Source organism: Phycodurus eques, chromosome 10 (genome assembly GCF_024500275.1).
Source record: "Phycodurus eques isolate BA_2022a chromosome 10, UOR_Pequ_1.1, whole genome shotgun sequence".
Lineage (NCBI taxonomy): Eukaryota > Metazoa > Chordata > Actinopteri > Syngnathiformes > Syngnathidae > Phycodurus > Phycodurus eques.
The window spans coordinates 17,663,032-17,684,300 of record NC_084534.1 but is presented as its reverse complement, the minus strand read 5'-3'; the positions used below and the strand labels follow the sequence as shown (position 1 = coordinate 17,684,300).

Below are 21,269 nucleotides of genomic sequence, written 5' to 3'. Positions count from 1 at the left end.
TGATTTGGTTCATATTGTTCCCTTTTTACATTTATTATAACAATAATTACCGGTATTATTGTAAAACACGAGAAATGCCATCAAACCTCTTAATGGACTAAACGTGTAGAACTTGGGTGGTGACTGATTGTTATTACAACTTCAATAGAGTTGAATACAGCTCTTGTCTCAGCTCTCGTTATATTGTGCAGGGGTACTTAATGTTGTGACTGGTGGGTTTGCGAAATGCCTCAACTGAGGTGGGCTTTTAAGGGTTAACCGGAAGTATCTGTATATAGATTTAAGTTGTTGCAATGATCCTCAATACAAGGAGCCATGTTTATGAAAAATGTATGCGTTTCGTGCTTCCGGCTCATAGTTCAATGAATTATTAATACGCGGGGGCCTATTTTTAGGGAGTCATCCTCAATGAACCACATGTCCACTGTCAGATGCTTGTGAAAACTTCAGTGTTCTCTTCGTTGTTGTAATAAACTACAACTCCTCATCAACTGAAACATTTTATTGTATCAAACACATTTTGATAACTAATGTAATCCCCAATTCAAGTAAACTTGAATTAATTGAGATAAAGTACAATTTTAAAAAGGACGAATACTACAGAATCCATAAATACAAACAAAAACAAAAATAAATAAAAAAGAGCGTTATGGATTTTTAAAATTTGTATTTTTCGGCATTCTGAGGCTGATACGGGTGGTCAGGTTCTGTCCCACACATGATGTACGATTTACATGTAGCGTGAAGCGTATGGAAGGATTGTCACAATTTACATATTAATGCAACTTCTATCAGGAGGAATTTGAAAATGTCCTTGTTGTTTGGACAAAGGGAATATCAGCCTGGTATTCAAAATGTGTCGGTGCCTTGGAAAATGAAACACAGCAGAGCTGGACTGAATCTATCGGCACCATGCAAGAAGGTGTTTTATGATATTAGAAAATAAAAATAGCACAGATGAGAAAAGAAAAAGTGTTATATAACCATAGGACATGAACTGGAACGGTGGTTTGGCTGCTTTTCAAAATACAAGCAAAATAATAAATAAAATATCAATTAAAAACACAAATGTATTTAAATTTGAATACAGTAACCCCCCCCCACACACATTTATTTAAGGGGCCAAACTTGACCATAAATAGTGAAAAAGCGTGAGTTAAAATGTTTACAATTGCCTCTATCCCCCATAAGTTAAATTTCATTTCAAACTCATCTTGCATTACCCTCGCAAAAAAACAGCTTACAGATGATTTTGATTTCAAAACAAGTTCACCTGAAGTGTGCGTGTACATGCACATTTGGCGAAGACGCTTCTAACTTCCACTAACAACTAAAAGCTTTACACGATCAGGATTTTTGGGGCCGATCACCGATCGGCGAGTTTGAAAAAACGATAACCGATCACCGATCCGATCACAAGATGGAGGAATGTGTCTATTGAAATGACCTGTTCATTTACTGTACATACTTGTGTACTTAATTGCTCACAAAATTATATTTACAATAAATAATGTATCTTTGTTCCTCTATTTATGCCAGTGAGGCATAGTGACAGACAGAACAAATGAATGGTCTTCTATTAGATGGCAGGAAGTAAATACAGTAATTAATGTATCCACTTTTTGTGACATTTATGTTCGTTGGTGTGCCGTGAGATTTTTCAATTGTAAAATATGTTCCTTGGCTCCATAAAGGTTGGAAATCACCGCTCTAGTCAGATCGTGTATTCTAATCTGTCAGGACAAACCAACATTACATGACAGAAATAATGGGTGCTAACTTACTGTACTTAAATGACTTTATTTTTAATTAAATTACTTCACCCACACCGGAACTTCAGAGCATGATTCGACAGAACGGCAGCATGTTACGTCCAACCGTTCGTGCTGGCGCTAGCTTGCTAGGCTACATAACATTTTAAAAAGACACACGACAAGGCTGAAAATAAACTAGCTTTTAGATTCAAATATACTGTGCACGCAGCGACACGGAGTAAATGTCTTTTGCGGAGCCGATCAATGACGTCATTGATCGGATCGGCGAAACTATGACATTAAAGCCGATCAGCCGATCAGCGTAAAATGCTAAATATCGGCCGATACCGATCAGCCCGATAAAATCGGTGTGAAGTCTACTAACAACCCAGACTAAACAAACTAAAGCTCCTCACCGACTTACACATCTTATTTAGTCAATGTCGGGATATCCAGCTTAAAGTCCATGCAGTAGTAGGGTCTTTAGCCTCACTAATAAGACAATTCAGCGCACCAGTAAATCAACTATGGAGCACTAGTAGAATCGCTGTTTCTGACTAGTAACAGTTTACCACTTCTATTGTATGTCGTTTATGGACATGATATCTTTGACATACTGATAGAACAAATTCATGTTACTAATGAAGCAAAGCTGTGCACAAGTTGACATCTGCAGGCTACTAGTACTACTAGTGAAGGGCCAGCCTATTAACTACTAGAACCTTTTGTCATTATGAGTACTAGTAGCGAGTAGTTGTCAACTAGTACACAGTTTTGCCGCACATGTAATTGTGCTATTAGTATTCCAAAGTCATCCTATTCGTAGGGACAAAGAACGTACTAGTACATAGACCTTAAGCTTGATATCAAGGATATCGAATAGATGCTCAAACGGCTTTCCATAAAAGCTTCCCTCTCACTCGAGAGCATACTTCCTTGAGACCAATTGCTATTTAGACAGAGGTTTGGTGCCATCTTGTGGCATCTCAGAGAATTATAGAATGAGCAAAAAAAAAAAAACATGACTTCACAAATAGCGAGCCTCGAATAAATGCGGATTACTGCACATTTAATTCTACCAATACTGTAACTATAAAACAAAACTCTATGTCATTCTGCAAACACCATGTATGTACCCTTTACAATTACATGTCTATCAGGAGTCTTCAAAGGGTGAGCTGTTTGACTTTATTTTAGTGTTAAAATGATAACTGTACTATTGCTACTAGCGACTGCGTTTAAAGTCATACGTTTCCTGTAGTAAAAACGGTGTTATTGCTTTGATGGAACAATCGCAGACGTCATGGCACATACGATCGATCGAGTTGTGTGTGATTAAATTAAACGCTGACATGAGAGTCGACGTGTGATACAGTATGTGAGTGTTTTAAATGGGGTAATTGGGAATTATAGAAGCAAAACGTAAGGATCCCTTTGGACATGTATGGCTGTGTATAAATGTTGTTTTGCGGCTGGTAACTGAGGCCCTGAAGGACTGTCCTGATGTTGCTAGAAAGTGAGTCTGCACACACACAATCTTCTGTCATTGCGTGGGCGCTGGCTGAGTAGAAGGAGCAGCATTTGTGATGTAGGCCTACACACGAGCGCTTTAATTCTTTCTTTTCATCTTCTTTTCAACATTTATTTTTCTGTCTCTGGGCTGAGTTTCTTTGTCTTCTCGTCGGCTGGCTGACTGGTGCCGCACGTCGCCGCTTTTGTGTCTGTAACATAAAGAAAGCCAGGCATGACAGTCAATCGGTGGCCATTTTAAGGAATTCTTCTCTCTGGATATACGGTATGTAGTAGTTTATAGTATTCCGGCTTGATTCCTTGATTCTTAATTTCCTGCTTCCTCTGTTAATACAATATGGTAAGAACATTGCCAGTTACTAAAATTAGGGGTGGGAATTACAAAGCTACTAACTATTGGCCAAAAAAACAAAAAAAAGCAAGCCGATAGTATCACAATACGGAAGTCAGAATATGATATCATATTATTTTTCCACTAATACGGATCGTATCGCTGTATCGATTCGCTACTCACGTTACGATAACACGTTTCGCCAATCGCGATAGTATCGTGATACAGTACTCACAATACGATACCACAATATTTTGCCAATACCAATCATGATACAGTACGATAATATCATTTTTATTTTGGTTTTTACAGGTTGACCAGGTCATTCGTAGTGTGGGTATGACGTAAAATATTTATAAATACATTTTTTAAATTTCAAATGGTCATGTAAAATATGTGAACAAGTTTATTTTTAATCATAAAATAATAGAGACATTTTCATGAACACATTTTATGACTAAATTAATGTAACAAATATTACAGGACTCTTGATCATGTAAATGCTTGGTGGGCCAGATTAAAGAACAGAGTAGGGCGTATGCCTACCGCTAATTTAGTATATACTATATATTAATTGCTTCTTCACTGACTTAATAATTCATCCATTGAAGCATTTTGGAAAATGGCTGGAAAGGGATTAGATAGTTCTAAATTTCTTTTAAGAAGGAAAATGATTATTATGATAAATGATATGCACCTCAATGTAATATTTACAATGGAGGGCTTAAATGCAGGGCGAGCGCACCTTTACAGACTGCCGCACTTGATACAACAACCTCGGCTTGAAAAATGTTCGTGGTAAACAAAGCTTATAAAAAATAAAAGGCTGACTGTACAGTAGCTTCTACTGGGCATTTGAGCCGCAGCGGAGCTTTGAGAATAAAACAAACTAAACACACTTTGCATATTGATGCGATAAAAGAGCGCCCCCCCTGGGAAAACCTTCTCCACTGCATAATATGGTGTTACTTCCCCGTTATTTACCTGCTTGTGCGTTGTTGAGCTGCGACGACGCATCTGACGAAGCAACCCTGGAGCAACTGTCTTCCTCCTTTGGGAGGGGGCGCTCCAATCCGCCGACGGCCGCCTCTGACAGACTCCCCCTGGAGAACTCTGCTGCAAACGCAAAATAACGGGAGTCAGGATAATTGACCGACGAGGCTACGCTCATTCGACGCGCATTATATGCCCGATCAATGCCACCTGACATTTACGTGTTCCTGTACTTAATCATGCGGAGTCAATTCAAAAGGGCCCAGCTTCTTGAGTACACTTGGCTATCTCATCATGGAATCACACAGTACTGCACTGTGCAAACAAAATACACAGTATTTGTCGGCTTCGCAATCTCCATTCAAGTCAATAGTCTTGATCCAAAGTCAATATTTTGCCAACGATACAGAGAGTATATCAATATAGTACTCAGAAATGATACAGTATTCACAATACAATATTGTGAGTCTATTTCCCGATACCGATGGCACCATGATAGAGTACTCACAAAACGATGTCACAATATTTTTACAATATCTATAGAATCATGATAGAATCACAATATTTTTCTGATATTGACACTATCACAATACAGTACTCACTATATCATCACAACATTTTGCCAAACCTGATACTAACATGATACACTACTCACCATATAACATTTTCACGATAGTTCTCAGATAGCATTATGAAACTGTTCTCACAATTCAATATTATCACAATAGTTCTCTGACAATTATCGTATCTTGATACTGTACTTTATTCACAATAAAGTATTGTGTGCATATTTCCCGATGCCATGACACACTACTTACGATATAACAGTCACAATATTTTTACAACAACGATAGATTCTTGATACAATAGTCACAATACAACTTTATCAAGATATTTGTCCGATATTGATATTTCACAAAACAGTACTCGCTATAAGATATCGCAAAATGTTGCCAACACCGATGGTGTCATGATACAGTACTCACAATAACGTATGATCATGTCATTTTTTTCAGATACTCTTAATATTATGATACAGTACTCAAGAAACAATATTAGGGTAATATTTTGCCGATACCAGCACTATCACGATACAGGATTCAGGTTAGTATTCCAAACAATATCCCAGTAAAATATTGTACGTAGCGATAGTATCATGATACAGGACAGTACCCCAAAAAAATATGTACAGTATATGTTGGCTCCAGATATTGCCTATGTGATGCATTCTGGGCCAGTGCAATTAGTGGGGGTGTGTGCAGGGTATGTGCTGCACTCTGTGACCATCTGGTGACCTGCTATTAAATTGAATTAGTGGGCCTGAGATGGCGCTCCAATGTGCACTCTTTGTCACTAAAGCAAGGACGCAGGGTCTGTTGAGGCAACAGGAGATACCAGCACACATACTCTATGAGTAAGCTCATCATGCATGGACACAGTCCATTTCCCACACGAATTCATCAAACCGTCGCCGTCCCAAAAAAATAATCCTTCACTTGACAAAAAAAATAATGGACAACACTGATGAAATGAGACTGCTGGTGCGCATTACTGTTCCCTCAGAATAACACGCAATATTGTGTAAAAAAAAAAAAAAAAAAGTGAGTACACCACTAAGTGAAAATGTCCAATTAGGCCCCCATTAGCTATTTTTTTCCTGCCTGTCAGGCGACTCGTGAATGTTAACCAGTCACAGGTGTGTTAAATTTGGTTATAAAAAAAATTACAAACACCCTGAAACTGAGCTGCAACATGGTGGCCAAGACCATTTAGCGGTTTAATAGGCAATGTTATTCCCTTTTTAATGTCATTTTCTTTTTCTTGTTAAGTCATTTGATTGTGAATTTCCTTACATGACGCTTTATGGGGTGCATAGTTTCATATTACTGTGACAACTTGTCATAACTTTCACACACCTCTGTTCTATCATTGTTACTCCAAGTGTGACTGTAGAATTAACACTTATCGCACGATGACACCCTTTTATTTCTTCATGACTTCCTGCGCTTTGTACATTTGTGAATAATATCCAAAATCAGGAAGCCGATTTTGCTCAAATGTTGTTTTCTATGATTCCGGACGTACCCTCCATTTGGCAGCGCAGCATCTCGAAGGCCTCGGCGGTGGCCTCGTCGTCCCGCGGCAGCTCCTCTCCCGGGGCCGCCGAGTCGGGGCTGGGCCTGTCCGACAGGCAACTCTCGGAGGAGCACTCGTCGGCGCCTCCTTGCTGCTGCCTGTACAGGTGATGCTCCACCAGAAACTGCAGCTCTGGGACCAGGCAAAGGATAACACAGTAGGAAAAGGATGCTGAGTGAATATTCGCCGAATGTTAAAGGAAGAGGCCTTTGGGGAGAAGAGTGGGGTGAGATGAAGGCAACCAATGAGGAAGAAGAGAAGGGATTACCATAGGGAGATGGAGAGGTGGTAAGACACCCAGCACATCATAAAAAATATTCTAAGCTTTTTATATCCATTTTAAAGAACATTAACACCCAGTCATGTGTCATGAGTGAGGGGGATGCTTGAAACTTGATACTATTACGCTTAATCACCTCGGAGGGGGAACTAAAGTAGGCTGACTCATTCCTCTAAAGGTTGCCTCAGCGAGGAAACTAAATCAAGAAAAACATCCAAGCATCGGCAATTATCTGCTTAATTAGTCTCTGTGTAATCAGCGTATAACAAAAATCCTCAAATTAAGTCTAATACCTTTGAATACGTTCAAACCAAGGCAACTGGCTGCTATTTTGATAGTTGTAAAACTACACACTAATGACTAATACGACCAGCTACAAACTTTAATGACACATTGAATCATACGTTTGAATACACTCACGCAGCGGCGAACTTAAACAGAAACCTAGAAAATGAAAACTGTCAAACGTAATCCCCTGAAAAATTCCATTTAATGCCTTTGAATTGCTCTGTGGAGATGTATGTCAGTAATTCTTATATGCGGAGGTACTGCGCAAAAAGTAATGAGATTTATCACCATGCATACCACACACGCGCGCACAAAAAAAAACTTCACAATCAATTGCTGGCATCACTCACCTTTCATCGTAGGTGTTCCCTTTTGTCCTTTTCGCCGTTGTCGAGGGGAATTCAACAACGCAGCCTTGAAAATTAAACAGACATATATTTTTTTTTTAAATCAAACAACGATCAATACAACCTAAAACAGATATTTTTGTTGTTGTTTGTTTCTTGATGGATAGCATGAATGAAAGTACCTTGTACAGCTGGTTAGGCAGACGGTCTTCATCTATTTCTATGAGAGGGAACCAAACAAGATCAATTTTAGAAAGAGGAAACATTTCTATATGGGTACAAAAAGTCTACACACCCCAATTCAAATGCCAGGCTTTTGTGGTATTAAAAAAAGGTTTTGTTTCCCCCCCCCCCCCCCATTAAAGTGATCTATAACCTGTACAACTCACTTGAAAAAAAAAACAACAATTTTGTAGATGGGAAGTAAAAATAAACAAATGAGATAATGTGGTTGCACAAGTGTCCACACCCTCTTATAAATGGGGATGTGGCTGTGTTCAGAATTAACCAATCACATTCAAATTCATGTTAGCTGGGAGTCAGCACACGACTGCCATCATTTAAAGTATCTTTAATTAACTAATTAAGTAATGTTAAGCAGTTCTAGGGGGCTTTCCCTGACATTTTGTTGCTCCTAGCAAAAGCCTGAAAGTTTTGTTTTGCTATTTGGAACTGTTCATGATTTCTTCCACCTTGTCTAAGGCCCCAGGTCTAGCTGAAAAACAAAGCAGATCCAAAACATAATGCTTCCACCACCATGCTTTACTATAGGTCCTCTTTAGGTGATAAGCTGTCTTGTGTAAGCGCCAAACATATCTTTTGGAATGATGGCCCAAGACTTCAACCTTGGTTTTATCAGACCATAACACGTTTTCACATATCCATGGGAGAAGGGATGGGTGTGTGTGTGTGTTTGTGATGCGGGGGGCTCGCCTCACCAAACACGCAAACCCCAAATTACTAACTACAGTGGTGCATTGCGATACGAGCTCAATTCATTCTGTGACCACGCTCGTAATGTAAAACACTCATATATCAAATCCTCTTTCAAGATTGAAATAATTGGAAATTCCTTTCATCCGTTTCAGTGTCTCAAAAGAAAACAACAGAAAATCTTGCAATATTTTTTTTAATAAGAAAAATAGCACTCCATATTGTACTTTGTAAAAACATACAGTAAAGAAGTTTCTGCCAGATTTATTGCTTCAATTCAATGTGCAATGTGCTGCTCTTTCTGGTGTGTGCGTGCACCTTGGCTACCTGGCGACAGTAACATACAGTTATACAGATCAAGTTACTCTATAGCAGTAATATTAATCGTTATTTGTCACAGAATATGTAGCACCTGTACAAAAGAATTACATTGTTCAATATTTCCATTTTGGTGTATTTTAGGTTACTTTGGAAAGGTGGTGGTCAAATATCAAAATGGGTCAAATTTGACCCAAACAGGTTATAGAGCTTAAGTTCAGTTTTTGCAGGATGGTCATGTTTTGCCTTCTTTTAGACGCCAAAGTAGTTCAGATTGGATCAAAAGCACGTGATTGTTCAAATCTTTGAGGGCGTACAATTTGGTGACAATCCAAATTAAGATTTTTTTTTTTATTATTATTTATTTTGCATAACTATTTTTAAGTGTACATTTTCAAAAAAGGAATTACAGATTGAAAAATTAGATTGTGCTCACAATGATCATGAGCAGTCTGAGCTCTCAAAGCATCACATCACCTACGGGAAGAGTGAGCGGCCGCGGCAGTAATACGAGATGTGCAGATTACTAGTTGGGTTAAGAAACATGAAATATGGCTTTTGTATTGATGTCTTTTTTTAATTGCCTTCTCTATGTGTCTCCAAGCATTATCTGCGCCCCCGATAACTCGAGATAACAGCAGTATTGAAAAGCCTTCTCCGGCTGACTGGCGGACACAAAGTCAGATGAGAACACCAACAACGCTTCTGTGTGCTCTGCATTCAACATGGACGCTCTCCTTAGCGGCCGAATGTTGCTCCAGCTCAAGTTGCTCTCGGATGAGTAAAGGCAGTGCAAAGCAGAGCGCAAGTAGAGAAGTGCTTTATATTACTAGTATTTGTAGTATGCACTACTAATTTGTCCAGTATTTTTCACTCGTTGTCTTTCATCCGTTGCATTCGGCCTTGAAATACACTATCTCACAAAGGTGAGCACACCCTTCATATTTTTGTGAATATTCTATCATAACTTTCCATGGGACAACACTGTAGAAATGACACTTTACAACGATGTAATCTAGTCAGTGTGCAGCTTGAATAACAGCATAAATTTATTGTGCTCTTAAAATAACTCAACACACAGCCATTCATGTTTAAACCGCTGGAAACAAAAACGATTACCAGCACACCCCGAAGTGCAAATGTCCAAATTGTGTCCAAAGTGTCGATATTCTGTGCGGCCAACAATATTTTCCGGCACTGCCTTGACAGCAGTTTCGGGGTGTTGTCTTGTTTCAGCCCAGGCCATCATTATTTGATCTATTTATTGATTTATTTGATATGGATCACAAAAACATTGGACGAACCAGATGCATTGCTTTAAGTTTTAGCATGAGTGCTAATTCTCCATGTACCTGTACCTATACCTGAGACCTTGTAACCTTTGTGATTCGGGGCCATATAAATTAACTTGACTTGACTAATACTGAGGAGTCACATGAGACAGAGTAGGGAGGGATCATTTGAGTCCAGTTCGGATATTTTCACATAGGAATGTACTCACTTTTGTTGCCAGCGGTTGTGACATTAACGGTTGTGTGCTGGAATATTTTGAGGGGACATTAAATTTACACAAGCTGTACACTGGCTACTTTGCAAAAGTGTCATTTCTTGAGTGTTAAAATATATATATATTTACAGAAATGAAAAGGGTGTACTCACGTTTGTGAGACAATATACAGTATTACAGAAAACTATTTGTTTCCCTCCTGTGGAGTCCATTTTGAAAACCCATTTAAAATACTGAACACGGTTCATTGGCTAATAACAGATGAAAGCATCTCAGCAGGAAACTCAATCTTTTTTTTCTTTTCTTTTTTTTTTAAAAGCTTCGGGTTTTATGTTGCAACATTTATTTTACTAACATCTCATTGTCACGAGGATAAAAATCGAGTGCCATCTTGACACACTTTCGGCATTCTCATTTAGGCTAAATGTCGCTTGTGTGCACTCTGATGGGTGTTTTTTTTTTTGGGCGGGGGGCGGTTCACAGGGCGTGCACGAGGCAGCCTAATAAATAATGCAGGGGGGCTTGTATATGATTTGGGGCACACATGAACAGCTCGTCTCCCCCTCATCATGGTATCAGTTCAATCCCCCATCCCCCCAGCAGCATCCTCCGCCTGCCTCACGCTGGATCAATGCATCTGTTCCAGCCTGTGACCAATATTTCACGTTGTATTTCAATCTCCTGTCTGTGTCTTCAGGTTTAATTTCGGTTCTGCTCCGAGTGTTAAAGTCATTGGCGAGACCCTAAATTAACATTTATTACCTTTTATCTTTAACAAAAATGTTAGCTCGCAGATCCCATTAAAGGGGAGGGTAGCAATTTAGCAAAATCCCTTTTTCTCATTTTTGTTAAAACTGTCAGTATGGTCTGACAGTAGTACATGAATAACATTCCTCTAATTTGAGTCGCGAGACACCACTACATCCGAGTAAAAACAACCAATCGGAGTCAGAGTCAATGTACGATGAAGTGTAATATGGCCTAAATCCATATGTTTTCATTCATTCAAAACATAAGAGTGCCGTCCAGTTTCACCAAAACGAACATCCCCGCCATCACTCTAACACTTGGTACACACACACACACACACACAAAGTGGTCCAACAACAGAAGCGGCAACAAGCAGGTCAGGGCTGACTCGTGTACGACAAGAGAACTCTCCAGAGGAGCGCTGCTGTCTTTGATCGGTGTATTCCCTCGAGAGAACGCTCGGATGTTTTTGTTGCGGCGGCAAAGAGATCCAAAATACAAAATAAGATGTTTTATTACCCGGCGATGACTGATCGCTTGATGCCACTAAAGTTGCAGGTGTCGGTCGACGTCTCCTAATCTGAAAGAGTAAAAGAGAGTCATTTAAACTTCGATGAAAAATTAGATTCATGCAATTAACGAGAAAAAAAAAATTTAATTGAGCCTCCTCCCAAATGTTTATGAGTGTCTATTATATTAGTTCAAACTGTAAATGTACCACAAAGTATGATCCTAAAACACTTTCATAACATTTCAAACTCATCCTACAACCTTATCCTAATAAAAAATGTCTTACACAAGCATGTGCACATGGGGCGAAGACTCGCCGTAATTTCCACTAACAACCCAGACTTAATTTAGCTCTTCCACAGCATACTAAGCTTGTCTCTCAATCAAGATGTATCACTTCAACATCAAGTGGTGTCTTGAGATACATGTTTAATTCATTCTGTGACGACGCTTGTAACTCAAAATACTGGTATCTCAAATCATCGTTCCCCACTGAAATGTTCCAGCATCTCATATGAAGCTAACACAAATTTTTCAGCGTTTTTAATGGGAAAAAAAATAGCTCTTAAAATTGTACTTTATAAACAAAGGCAGTAATGATATAATTAAATGTATTGTAAAGAATGAAAACGTTTTTGACACATTTTTCGTTTCAATTCAATGAACATTGTGATGCTCCTTCTGGTGTGCGCATCACACATCATACAAGGAGGGCGTGTTCACAACTCAGTAAGCTTAGTAATTCTTTGCATAGGATAAAGAATATATGCCTGTCAGTATTGCTATAGTTTCTGTCTACATGCGTTGCGCCACCGTTTGTGCCCAAATATTGATTGCTTTAAGGGTTAAAACACTGTGACACCAATGCTATTTGTTAGCCCGTTGATGGCATTTTGCATTGTTTGCTAGCATGAAGCTAAATGGAATTTTTTTCAATATGAAATATATGCCTTGGCTCAATAGGTTGGGAAATACTGTTATAGACTGCTGCCTGATTGATTAACTAATCGAGGTGTATTTCAACATTTGTTCTTTCTGGTGGCAAGATCATTGCATCATCTGAGAGCACCTCGTGACCCACATTTCCCATGTAGTTATCTCCCACTTTGAAGATGTCTGAATCTGAATCGTGACATCAGCCGAGCTCCCACCATCATGCTTCCAGACGACCCCCGCGTTTAATTCCAAGCTGTTGACAGGCTGACGCAATGGCGTTGACATACTTAATGATCGCTTCGAAAGGCCATAATAGTAAAGCTAGATTAGCATGCTTTACATGACGTTGACGTGAGTGACGGGTGTTCAGCCAGTGGTAGAAATAATGTGCATAATTGTACTACGACAGCGGCGCAGTGCAAATGGGAGTTGAAGAAGCTTCATTAGCATTGGAGGCGTATCAGTGGAGTACAGGAAGATTGTGTGAATAAGCGTGTGTGCTCTGTGCCTCTTCTGTACTCAGAGATGTGCGCCTGCTGCTGCTGCTTTGGATGCTGCCAACTTCACATCCTGATTGCATATTGACCCATTCAGCACTTTGGTCTCACTGTTCTATTTTTAGTCATGATAACCAAAAAAAAAAAAAAAAAAAAAAAAAAAAAATCCACATACAGTAGTTGTTTTTTTGCATGACAGCAAACAAACTCAGCTTCTTCCCTAAAAAGTGTGTTTTTAAATTAAACTTCTCGTCGAGGGCAGCGGTCCTCAAACCTAAACAGGGAGTGACATTAAACAGCTTAAGTAGTGCCTCTGAAAGGCAAGTGCAAATGTGGTGCAAAGCAGTGCCAGTGAGGTGCAGGCAAAATTAGTGACTTGTGTCAACATTTTTGAAATGCCAGAAACAAAAATGATCACGACTTATCAGCAATTCAGCAGTTTTGGAGTTTCTGAAAGATCTGACTTGGAGCGAGTCACAAGAAAGTGTCGTGCCATATCACCTAGGACAAAACTCTCTTCAAGGCATGCATTTGAGTAATTTCTGTACATGGTGACGATTGGTATTGGCCTTTCCCAAAGCGGTTTTCTGGGTGCGCTGTCCCAAGTTCTCAGCTCAACGTTACCCGGGATGAGCACTTAGGATGACTTAAATCAAACAAAGCACGGCTTTTATGCGGTTGCTGGCTTCCCTAAAATTATTGGAGCTATCGAATCGCCCTCTGTATCTCAGTAATATGTTTGTACGCCTCTTCCATTAACACTTCCAATTCCATCACTTTAAACAGAATTTTGCTCTCGCGGTGCTCTCCCTAAGGTTCTACGGTGAAAACCATCAGAACTACCTAATTCGCCACTTTTATACCTGTTGCCAACAGCGCGCGCAATTTGTTACAGTGAGTGAACAGGCACTTTAGCTTTTGGATCTTAATAAATCAGTCCCCAGGAGTCTTGTCATGACTTCAAACAAAGCTGTGGTTGGTGGTAGAAACAACTACCCGTTAAGCGTGAACAACGGATGAATGGAGCAAGTGAATGAATGACAACCGTTTGATGGTCGATGCCGTAAATTATAGCGCAGGGTGAATGTGTCAAAGGCTTATTGTGTGATCAGTCAAAAGGTTTACCACTGTCATAAAACAGCTGAAAGGGCACGCATCATTTTGCTGACAGGTGAAGTCGCGATTGGAGCCTCAAAGTGAGCCTGACATTCGGGGGGGGGGGGGATATTGCCCCCTTTGGCATCTCGTCTTGCTTCAGTTTCATTGATGGACAACTCAAACTGAAGGGTCTGCGTCAGGCCTGCAGAGCCTTTCATTGTTTGACAGAGGGACGTTTTGGCTTGGAGCACACTATCGTGTCTTCTCTTTAGAGTAGCCCAGGCCTATCTATGATTAGATTGAAACATTTGGTTAGTGGTCTGGCATAAACAAATACATGCCTTCACTCCGTAAGCTGGAAGTACAAGAGAAAGAGTGCCTAAAAGGATGATATGCTACATGGTGGATGGATGGATGGATGGATGGTAGTTGTACTACACATTGAAATTTGAGAGGAATTGCCTCCAGAGGCGCTGCTGTTTTAGTTAGCAACAGAGTTGAAGCAGTTAACACTTTACTGTCCCCGTGTCACCATCTATTTGAGTGAAGGCATGTGTTTGTTTAAAATTTGATGAGGCATTGAATTAAATGCTTAAACTGTGCACAATGTTACAGTGGTTTAAACATTTATTTAAAGCAGTCAATTTGTTAAGTACAGTTCAGTTATATTTAACTTTTAAATTCAATACATTTGCATTTCATCTTTTAGAACTGTTTGTTTTTTGAAACACTTTGTGCAATACATTTGAATTGATCATTATTCACAGTAAGTCCAGTTTTATTCTTATATTCATGTGCAGTTCATTTTTAAACTGCATAATGTTACATTGGTTAAGACGAATATTCAATATACATTTTGACCTTTGAGGTTGATCAATATTGTGGTACTTGGTGAGATAAGTACTGTTTATTTTTTGAGGTGAGACTTGATATAAAAAGTTTGAGAACCACTGAACATGGCAATGTATTAGTGTGACAACCACTATTTGCAGTAATGCAGTAAAAGTGGGACTCTTTATATGCATTGCGCAAATTGTGACTTGTGCATTCAACACTACACTATAGTAAGAATCCAAGCCCACACAGTGAGTGAATCGCTCATCCACATGGAAATAGCAGGAATAATACAGGAAATAGCCTAATACACAAAGCAGCACGCCTGGTCCCACAAAAGCAAAAGGAAATGGATCAATTGGGTCACCATAGCAGGAATTGAATGTATTCAAATGTTCTTGGAAAATAAGCTTCCCTGAGGGAATCTATCTGCATTATATTATTCAGCTCAAGGACTAAGATGGCAGAATGTGAAGGGAGCTCTCGCTCTGCCCGGGAGGTCTGCAATAAAACAACATTTTTTGTCAGTGCTGCTTTTCCTAAATAAGTGAGCCTCATCTAAATGATTATGAGCTGACAGATGTGATGAGCTACATCAATCTAGACTGTAAAAGAGTCCAACAAGACTTAAAAACTGTGAGGTAGACCAGTTTTATTTAGTGTGATGATTTACAGTATGATATGCTCCAAATACCAGGTTGAAAGGAGAAAATACCCAGAAAGCAATGTGATTCTACTTGTATGCCGAAAATGAATCACACGAGTGATTCCCCACACGTTGGATGGCATTTTGCATCACATTTGCATAAACATAAGCTGCGCAGAGAACAATAATAGCAACAAATGTCGCGAGCATGGCGCAGGTTGAACATACTGGACAAGCGAGGGATAATTTAAGCGATTTCCTGGCATCTCAAAACGGATTTGCAGTCAGCTCTTGTTGATTGACAAATCACCATTTGCCAACTCACAACTGCAACATTCACAACAGCAGTTGAGCTGTCCAACCGAAGCGGCTTCTCTCATTCCCTTTAAAAGCGGCGCGATAGTCTCGCATGCGGATGTCTCTGTATGCGGAAGATGCCCGCTATCATCCACCGCACATGTCCGAGGAGCGCGCGTGTTTTCGTCTGTATGTTCAAATTCCCGCAAATCACGTTAGATCGCCTGTGCCAAAACTTAGATGCAGTCCCGGTAGGTGTAAGTTTAGACGAACCTTCGGACAAAAAAAAAAAAAAAAAAATCACACTCCGTCAAGCGCATCGCGAAGGGGACAGACTTGCTGGACACGTGCTTGCAAAAACATCAAGATGCAGAAGTTTTGACAGCGCAGCGAAAATAGAGCCCTTAACGGGAAAGGCCAATACGCTCAGTCACACGCATAAATTATTTAGGCTCTGCGAAAAACGACAAATACTACAGCAGCATACTGCGTCACTTAGAGTAGTTGTGAAACTCTTCATTTGTGTCTGCATGACTGTATTATGTTGCCCCCCGGTGGCCAAGTTATACACAATCAGGATGCACAAACCTTTTTAATTCTTTACACTTTATTTACGTGTGTTATTATTATATAACTGTGAAAAGCGCAACGTAATGCAGTGCCATTGCTCTTAATAAAAACAAAACCTTTTTCATATTTTTTTGGGGGGGAGGGGGGGGCTGGACCAGATTAACCCACACGGATAGGGAAGAGTGCAGAACGTGTGTGTGTGTTTGTGTGTGCCCACAGTGCGTGTCCGTGCGTGTGGATAAGAGGGATGGTGTTGTTGTGCTGAGGGTTACACACCTTAGGGAGGCTTCTTTCATTGACATGTGCCTCACCACATAAGCTGATTCACCACCTGAGAGGTGTCAGCTTGCAGGAGGGCAGTGAACCGTGGCGTGCACACACACACTCACACACACACACACTTCCATTGTGTCTTTTGTCAAGTCGTCTCTATCTATCACACTTACAAACAGCAGCATAGGGTACAATACAAGCTTAGCGACCACTCACATATGAATCCATTACAAATATTCTATTAAGAAAATCCTTGAAAAATAGCACTCTACTGTTGTACTTCCCAAAAACATACTGTGATAACATAATTCAATAAAATGTAAAGAACTAAACAGCTTCTGCATCCTGATTTGGTGCTTCAATGCCCATTGCCATTGCGCTCCTTCTGGTGTGTGCACCTTGGCCACTAGGGGGTAGTATAATACAGATGTGCATATTACACAAAGAAGATTTCCACAACTAAAGGACTCAGTAAGCTGCAGTAATATCAGTTGCTTTTTGCAGAGGATGCAAAATATATAAACGTGAGTATTGTCTAATTGTCTGTTTTTGTGTTGCTGCACAGTTTGTGTTAAATATCTATTGCTTAAAGGGTTATAACTACCGCAACATCGATACTAGTTTCGTAAGTACTTGTATGGCATTTTGCATTGTGTGTTAGCATAAAGCTAGCGGACTTTGTTAAGTTATGTGGCTTGATTAAACACACAATGTGTAAAAACTCCTTGTTTTATGTTTAAACTTCAACTGTGTATGACAATAAACGTCCTGGCCTCTTTTTTGGGCGGGAAGAATTGTTTACCACTTTCTGCTCATTATGAAGTTCACTGACACAATTCCAGTGACCTAGATTTTTGTTTGCAACTCACCGCAAAAAAATGGCCAAGCGACAGTTCATATCTGGAAAGTTTGTAGAAAATGTACCACTTTTTCCTGGAAAATACACAACTTTTCTAGAGAATATACAGCTTTTCTGAAAAACCCCATTTTTCATGGATGTATGAAAAAATATCTCTAAAATATATCACTTTTTACCAGAAAATATCCAACGTTTTTCAAGTTACAATAGGATTATCAGCATATTTCTAAAAGAATATGACTTGTCTCCAAAATGTACTTTCTACAAAAACAAATGTTTCTCAAAATGTGTTTTTGGAAAATGTCTTTTTTTTTTTAAATATACCAAATAAAAAAAAAACTCAACACCATAGGACTATTCCAATATGATTACTTTTTAAAAATTATCCCAAAAAATAATTTTCAAAAGCATCCAACAGTTCCTTAAAAATCATGACTTTTTCCTGAAATTATAAATATTTTTTTCTTGAAGCTACTTTATCCTCCTAATATTAAGACTTTTTCTCCAAAATAGAAGTTGGATGACATTTTTTTCTTGAAAGTATACAATCTTATTCCTCTAAATAAATCTTAAAAATAGATATTTCTTTTCTCGAAAATGTCCATCAATTTTCCTCATAAGATTCCAATTTACAATCTCAAGCTGTAATAATGGTTTTCTTTTCTGTGTGGCCCCTTACGCCTTCATAGTACACTGCACACGAATTCATAACCCCCCCAAAAATGCCTCCTCTAACTTTATCTGTCCAAGTTTGAGTCATGCAGGAGGGAAAAGAGCGGACGTACGTCAGAAGCAGCGAATGAGACACACACTCGTAAATCTCTGCTATTTATACACAAGGTTCATTCAATATGAATGGGCCGTCTTGTTCATGTTCTATTTATCAAATATCTGTTCGGTGTGGTCTCGAGCGGCTCTTAACATGCACCCATTATCAGCTTTCCACTCCCGCGTCCTTTACTTCCATAGGAACAATGTCTTGAAATACCGTACGTTAACAGACAAGCAACTTTTGGACGTTCCTGGATGCTGAGGCGTCTCATTATTAGCTTGCGTGCTTGTGAGCAGAGGTGGAAGACACTTCATTCTGCTCACACTGGTGATATAATTGGCTGCGCGGGAGTCGTAAAAAAGCAGAAATATGTGCTTTTTTGGGCTCGCATAAGGCACAGGAAGGAAATAAGATAATATAGCAAATGTTTTAGCAAAAACGTGAGCTTAAATCTTCTGTTTGTTTCCCTGGTACACCAAAGAGGTTCATGCTTGTCTAATGTGAACACATGAATACTGGAGGATTCCAGAAATAAAATTCAATAAAAAAAAACAAAAAAAACAAAAGAAAACTTGTTTGTTTCAATATTTTGGATTTGGACTATGTACGCTTTTTTTCCTCATTTTTCTTGAGAAACATTTTTCTTCAAACTATGCAACTTTATTCGTGTAAGAGTTCTCAAAAATAAACAACTTTTTCAAGAAAATATTTTTTCCAGAAAATGTACAGCTTTAATCTCGTATGGTTACATTTTTTTCAAAAATAATTAAATATATTTTTAATAACCTTTTTCCCATAAGATGACTTTTTCACAGTAAATGTCTGTCCTAAAAAATATATATATATATGACGTTTTCTAGAAAATGCATTACCGTTTACAAAATATACTACTTTTTTCCTTAAAAGTAGACCACTTTTTGTTCTGTTTTGTTTTTTTACAAAAAAATGTAAGACAAATTTTGGAAACCACGCAACTTCATCTTTTTTCCCTCAAATTTTTTTTTTTCCCTGAAAATATACATTTAGTTTTCCTTTGAAAAAAAAACTAGATATTTTTTTCAAAAACAAAAACAAGACTTTTTCTAGATAATATACAACTGTTTTTGTGAAACCTATTAAAGTTTTTCCTAAAAAAAAAAAAAATTCTAGAAAATGTGACCTTCTACAGAAAATATACGACTTAAATATACGACTATTTTCCCGAGGAAATACTTTTGTGGAGAAATGCGCATTTCTCTGGAAAACATCACTTTTTTTTTCTCGAAAAGATACAACTAACTGTCCAATTGTTTTTGTAGAAAATGACTACTACAATACAGCTTTGTTCTCCTAAGATTTGGATTTCTTTTTTCCAGAAAATGGGTTTAGAGATAAAGTTCTACTTTTTGTTACAAAACTTTTTTTCTCCCAACTATTTGACTTTATTCTACGATGAAGACTTTAGATTTCCGGAAATATATACATTTTTCTTTTTCAAATATCCAACTTTTTGGGGCGTTACCTGTTCAGCTGCCTCCGGGTCCAGGTGGGTGTCCAGCAGAGGCACTGTGAACTGTATCTTCCTGGGGCTCCCGGTTTCCATGGCGGCTGTACTTCTGGAGATGTGTGCGTCCTTGAAAAGCGCAAGGAGGAAAAAGGAGGACTGCACCGAATGAGGAGGCTGGGAAAGAAAGTGAAGAGAAAGAAGAAATAAATGGGCAAAAATGTAAAAAAAAAACAAGATTGGTGTCACTGTTTCACGATATGTCCTCAAAAACTGCACTTTTCCGTCATTCACTTGCTTGTTGGCATTCTTTTAATCAATATCCCCAATGTGACCTATTTCCAAGCACCTGCCAGCCCTTCCTTGCGTCCTCTCTGGATCCCAATGCTGAGACGACAAGGGCACTCCGGGCTGGAAGCGCCTCTCCTTCGCCCCCATTGGCCGAGCTGGCAAGAAGATCCGCCCTATTTCAAAACCTCCTACCGTCTGTATTGGCGCGCTCCGAGCTCTGCGGCAGGGAGAGTGAGCAAGACAAAAACATTCTCTTTCTCTCTCTCTCTCTCTCTCTCGAGTGTGTAGGAGGGAGAGAGAGGAGAATCATCATCATCATCCCACCCTTACCAGCTGGCCTAAATGTACAGTAAATTCCCCTACATAATATTTTACATACAAACTGGAGAAAAGAATGCTGTGGTACATAAAATTGTACCACAGCATTGTGATGATTTGAAAAAAATATAATCCTCCATTTTTTTTTTAAGGAAAAATCGTGTAATATTCATCATCGCTCATGCACTATTTACTGCTAAAGTGAATTATTTTGGGGAGGCAGTCGGCGACAGAGGTGCCTTGAGTTTAATTCGTTCCACAACCACACTCATAACATTTGTGTTTCAAATCATCTTTTCCCATTGAAATGAATGGAAATGCTATTAATCCGTTCTAGCCTTACCCCCGTAAAAATAACAATTTTGCCATGTGTATTTTCATGAGAAAAAATCACACTCCATAATATTGTGCTTCATAAAAACATATAGTACAGTAATGACATAATTAAATAGAACTAAAAATAATTAAATGTTTTTTTTCTCACACTCATCAATTGAATGTTGTTCCTTCTGGTGTGCCCGCCTTTGCCACCTGGGGGCAGTATAAGTATACTTTCATTGAGGCATTATGACGAATCCCACTTGAGTAATAGGCAGTCCTTGCCTGGATGCAGCAGCCAATCATATTGCAGCGGGGCGTGTTCTGCCAAAAACTCGAGCGGGATTCAGAATAAGGTCTCAACTCCTCTGCCAGATCATCAGTACGGTATTAATATTAG

The 21,269-nt window shown here is 39.0% G+C and overlaps 1 protein-coding gene across 2 annotated transcripts; it reads right to left on the bottom strand.

Moving 5' to 3' along the window:
- Positions 1-595: 595 nt before the first annotated feature.
- Positions 596-20,371, bottom strand: LOC133408795 (protein phosphatase 1 regulatory subunit 1A-like). 2 transcript variants are annotated; one of them, XM_061688026.1, is made up of 8 exons: positions 20,292-20,371; positions 19,961-20,119; positions 11,687-11,747; positions 7,842-7,879; positions 7,663-7,726; positions 6,694-6,876; positions 4,600-4,731; positions 596-3,475 (listed from the first exon to the last, which is right to left on the bottom strand). In XM_061688026.1, exons 2-8 carry the CDS (start codon positions 20,039-20,041, stop codon positions 3,396-3,398), a joined length of 639 nt encoding a protein of 212 aa, XP_061544010.1. In that variant the 5' UTR covers positions 20,042-20,119; positions 20,292-20,371; the 3' UTR covers positions 596-3,395. The 2 variants fall into 2 exon arrangements, with proteins under 2 accessions (XP_061544010.1, XP_061544011.1); XM_061688027.1 differs by having other exon boundaries at positions 4,600-4,728; positions 19,961-20,370.
- Between the last annotated feature and the right edge of the window lie 898 nt (positions 20,372-21,269).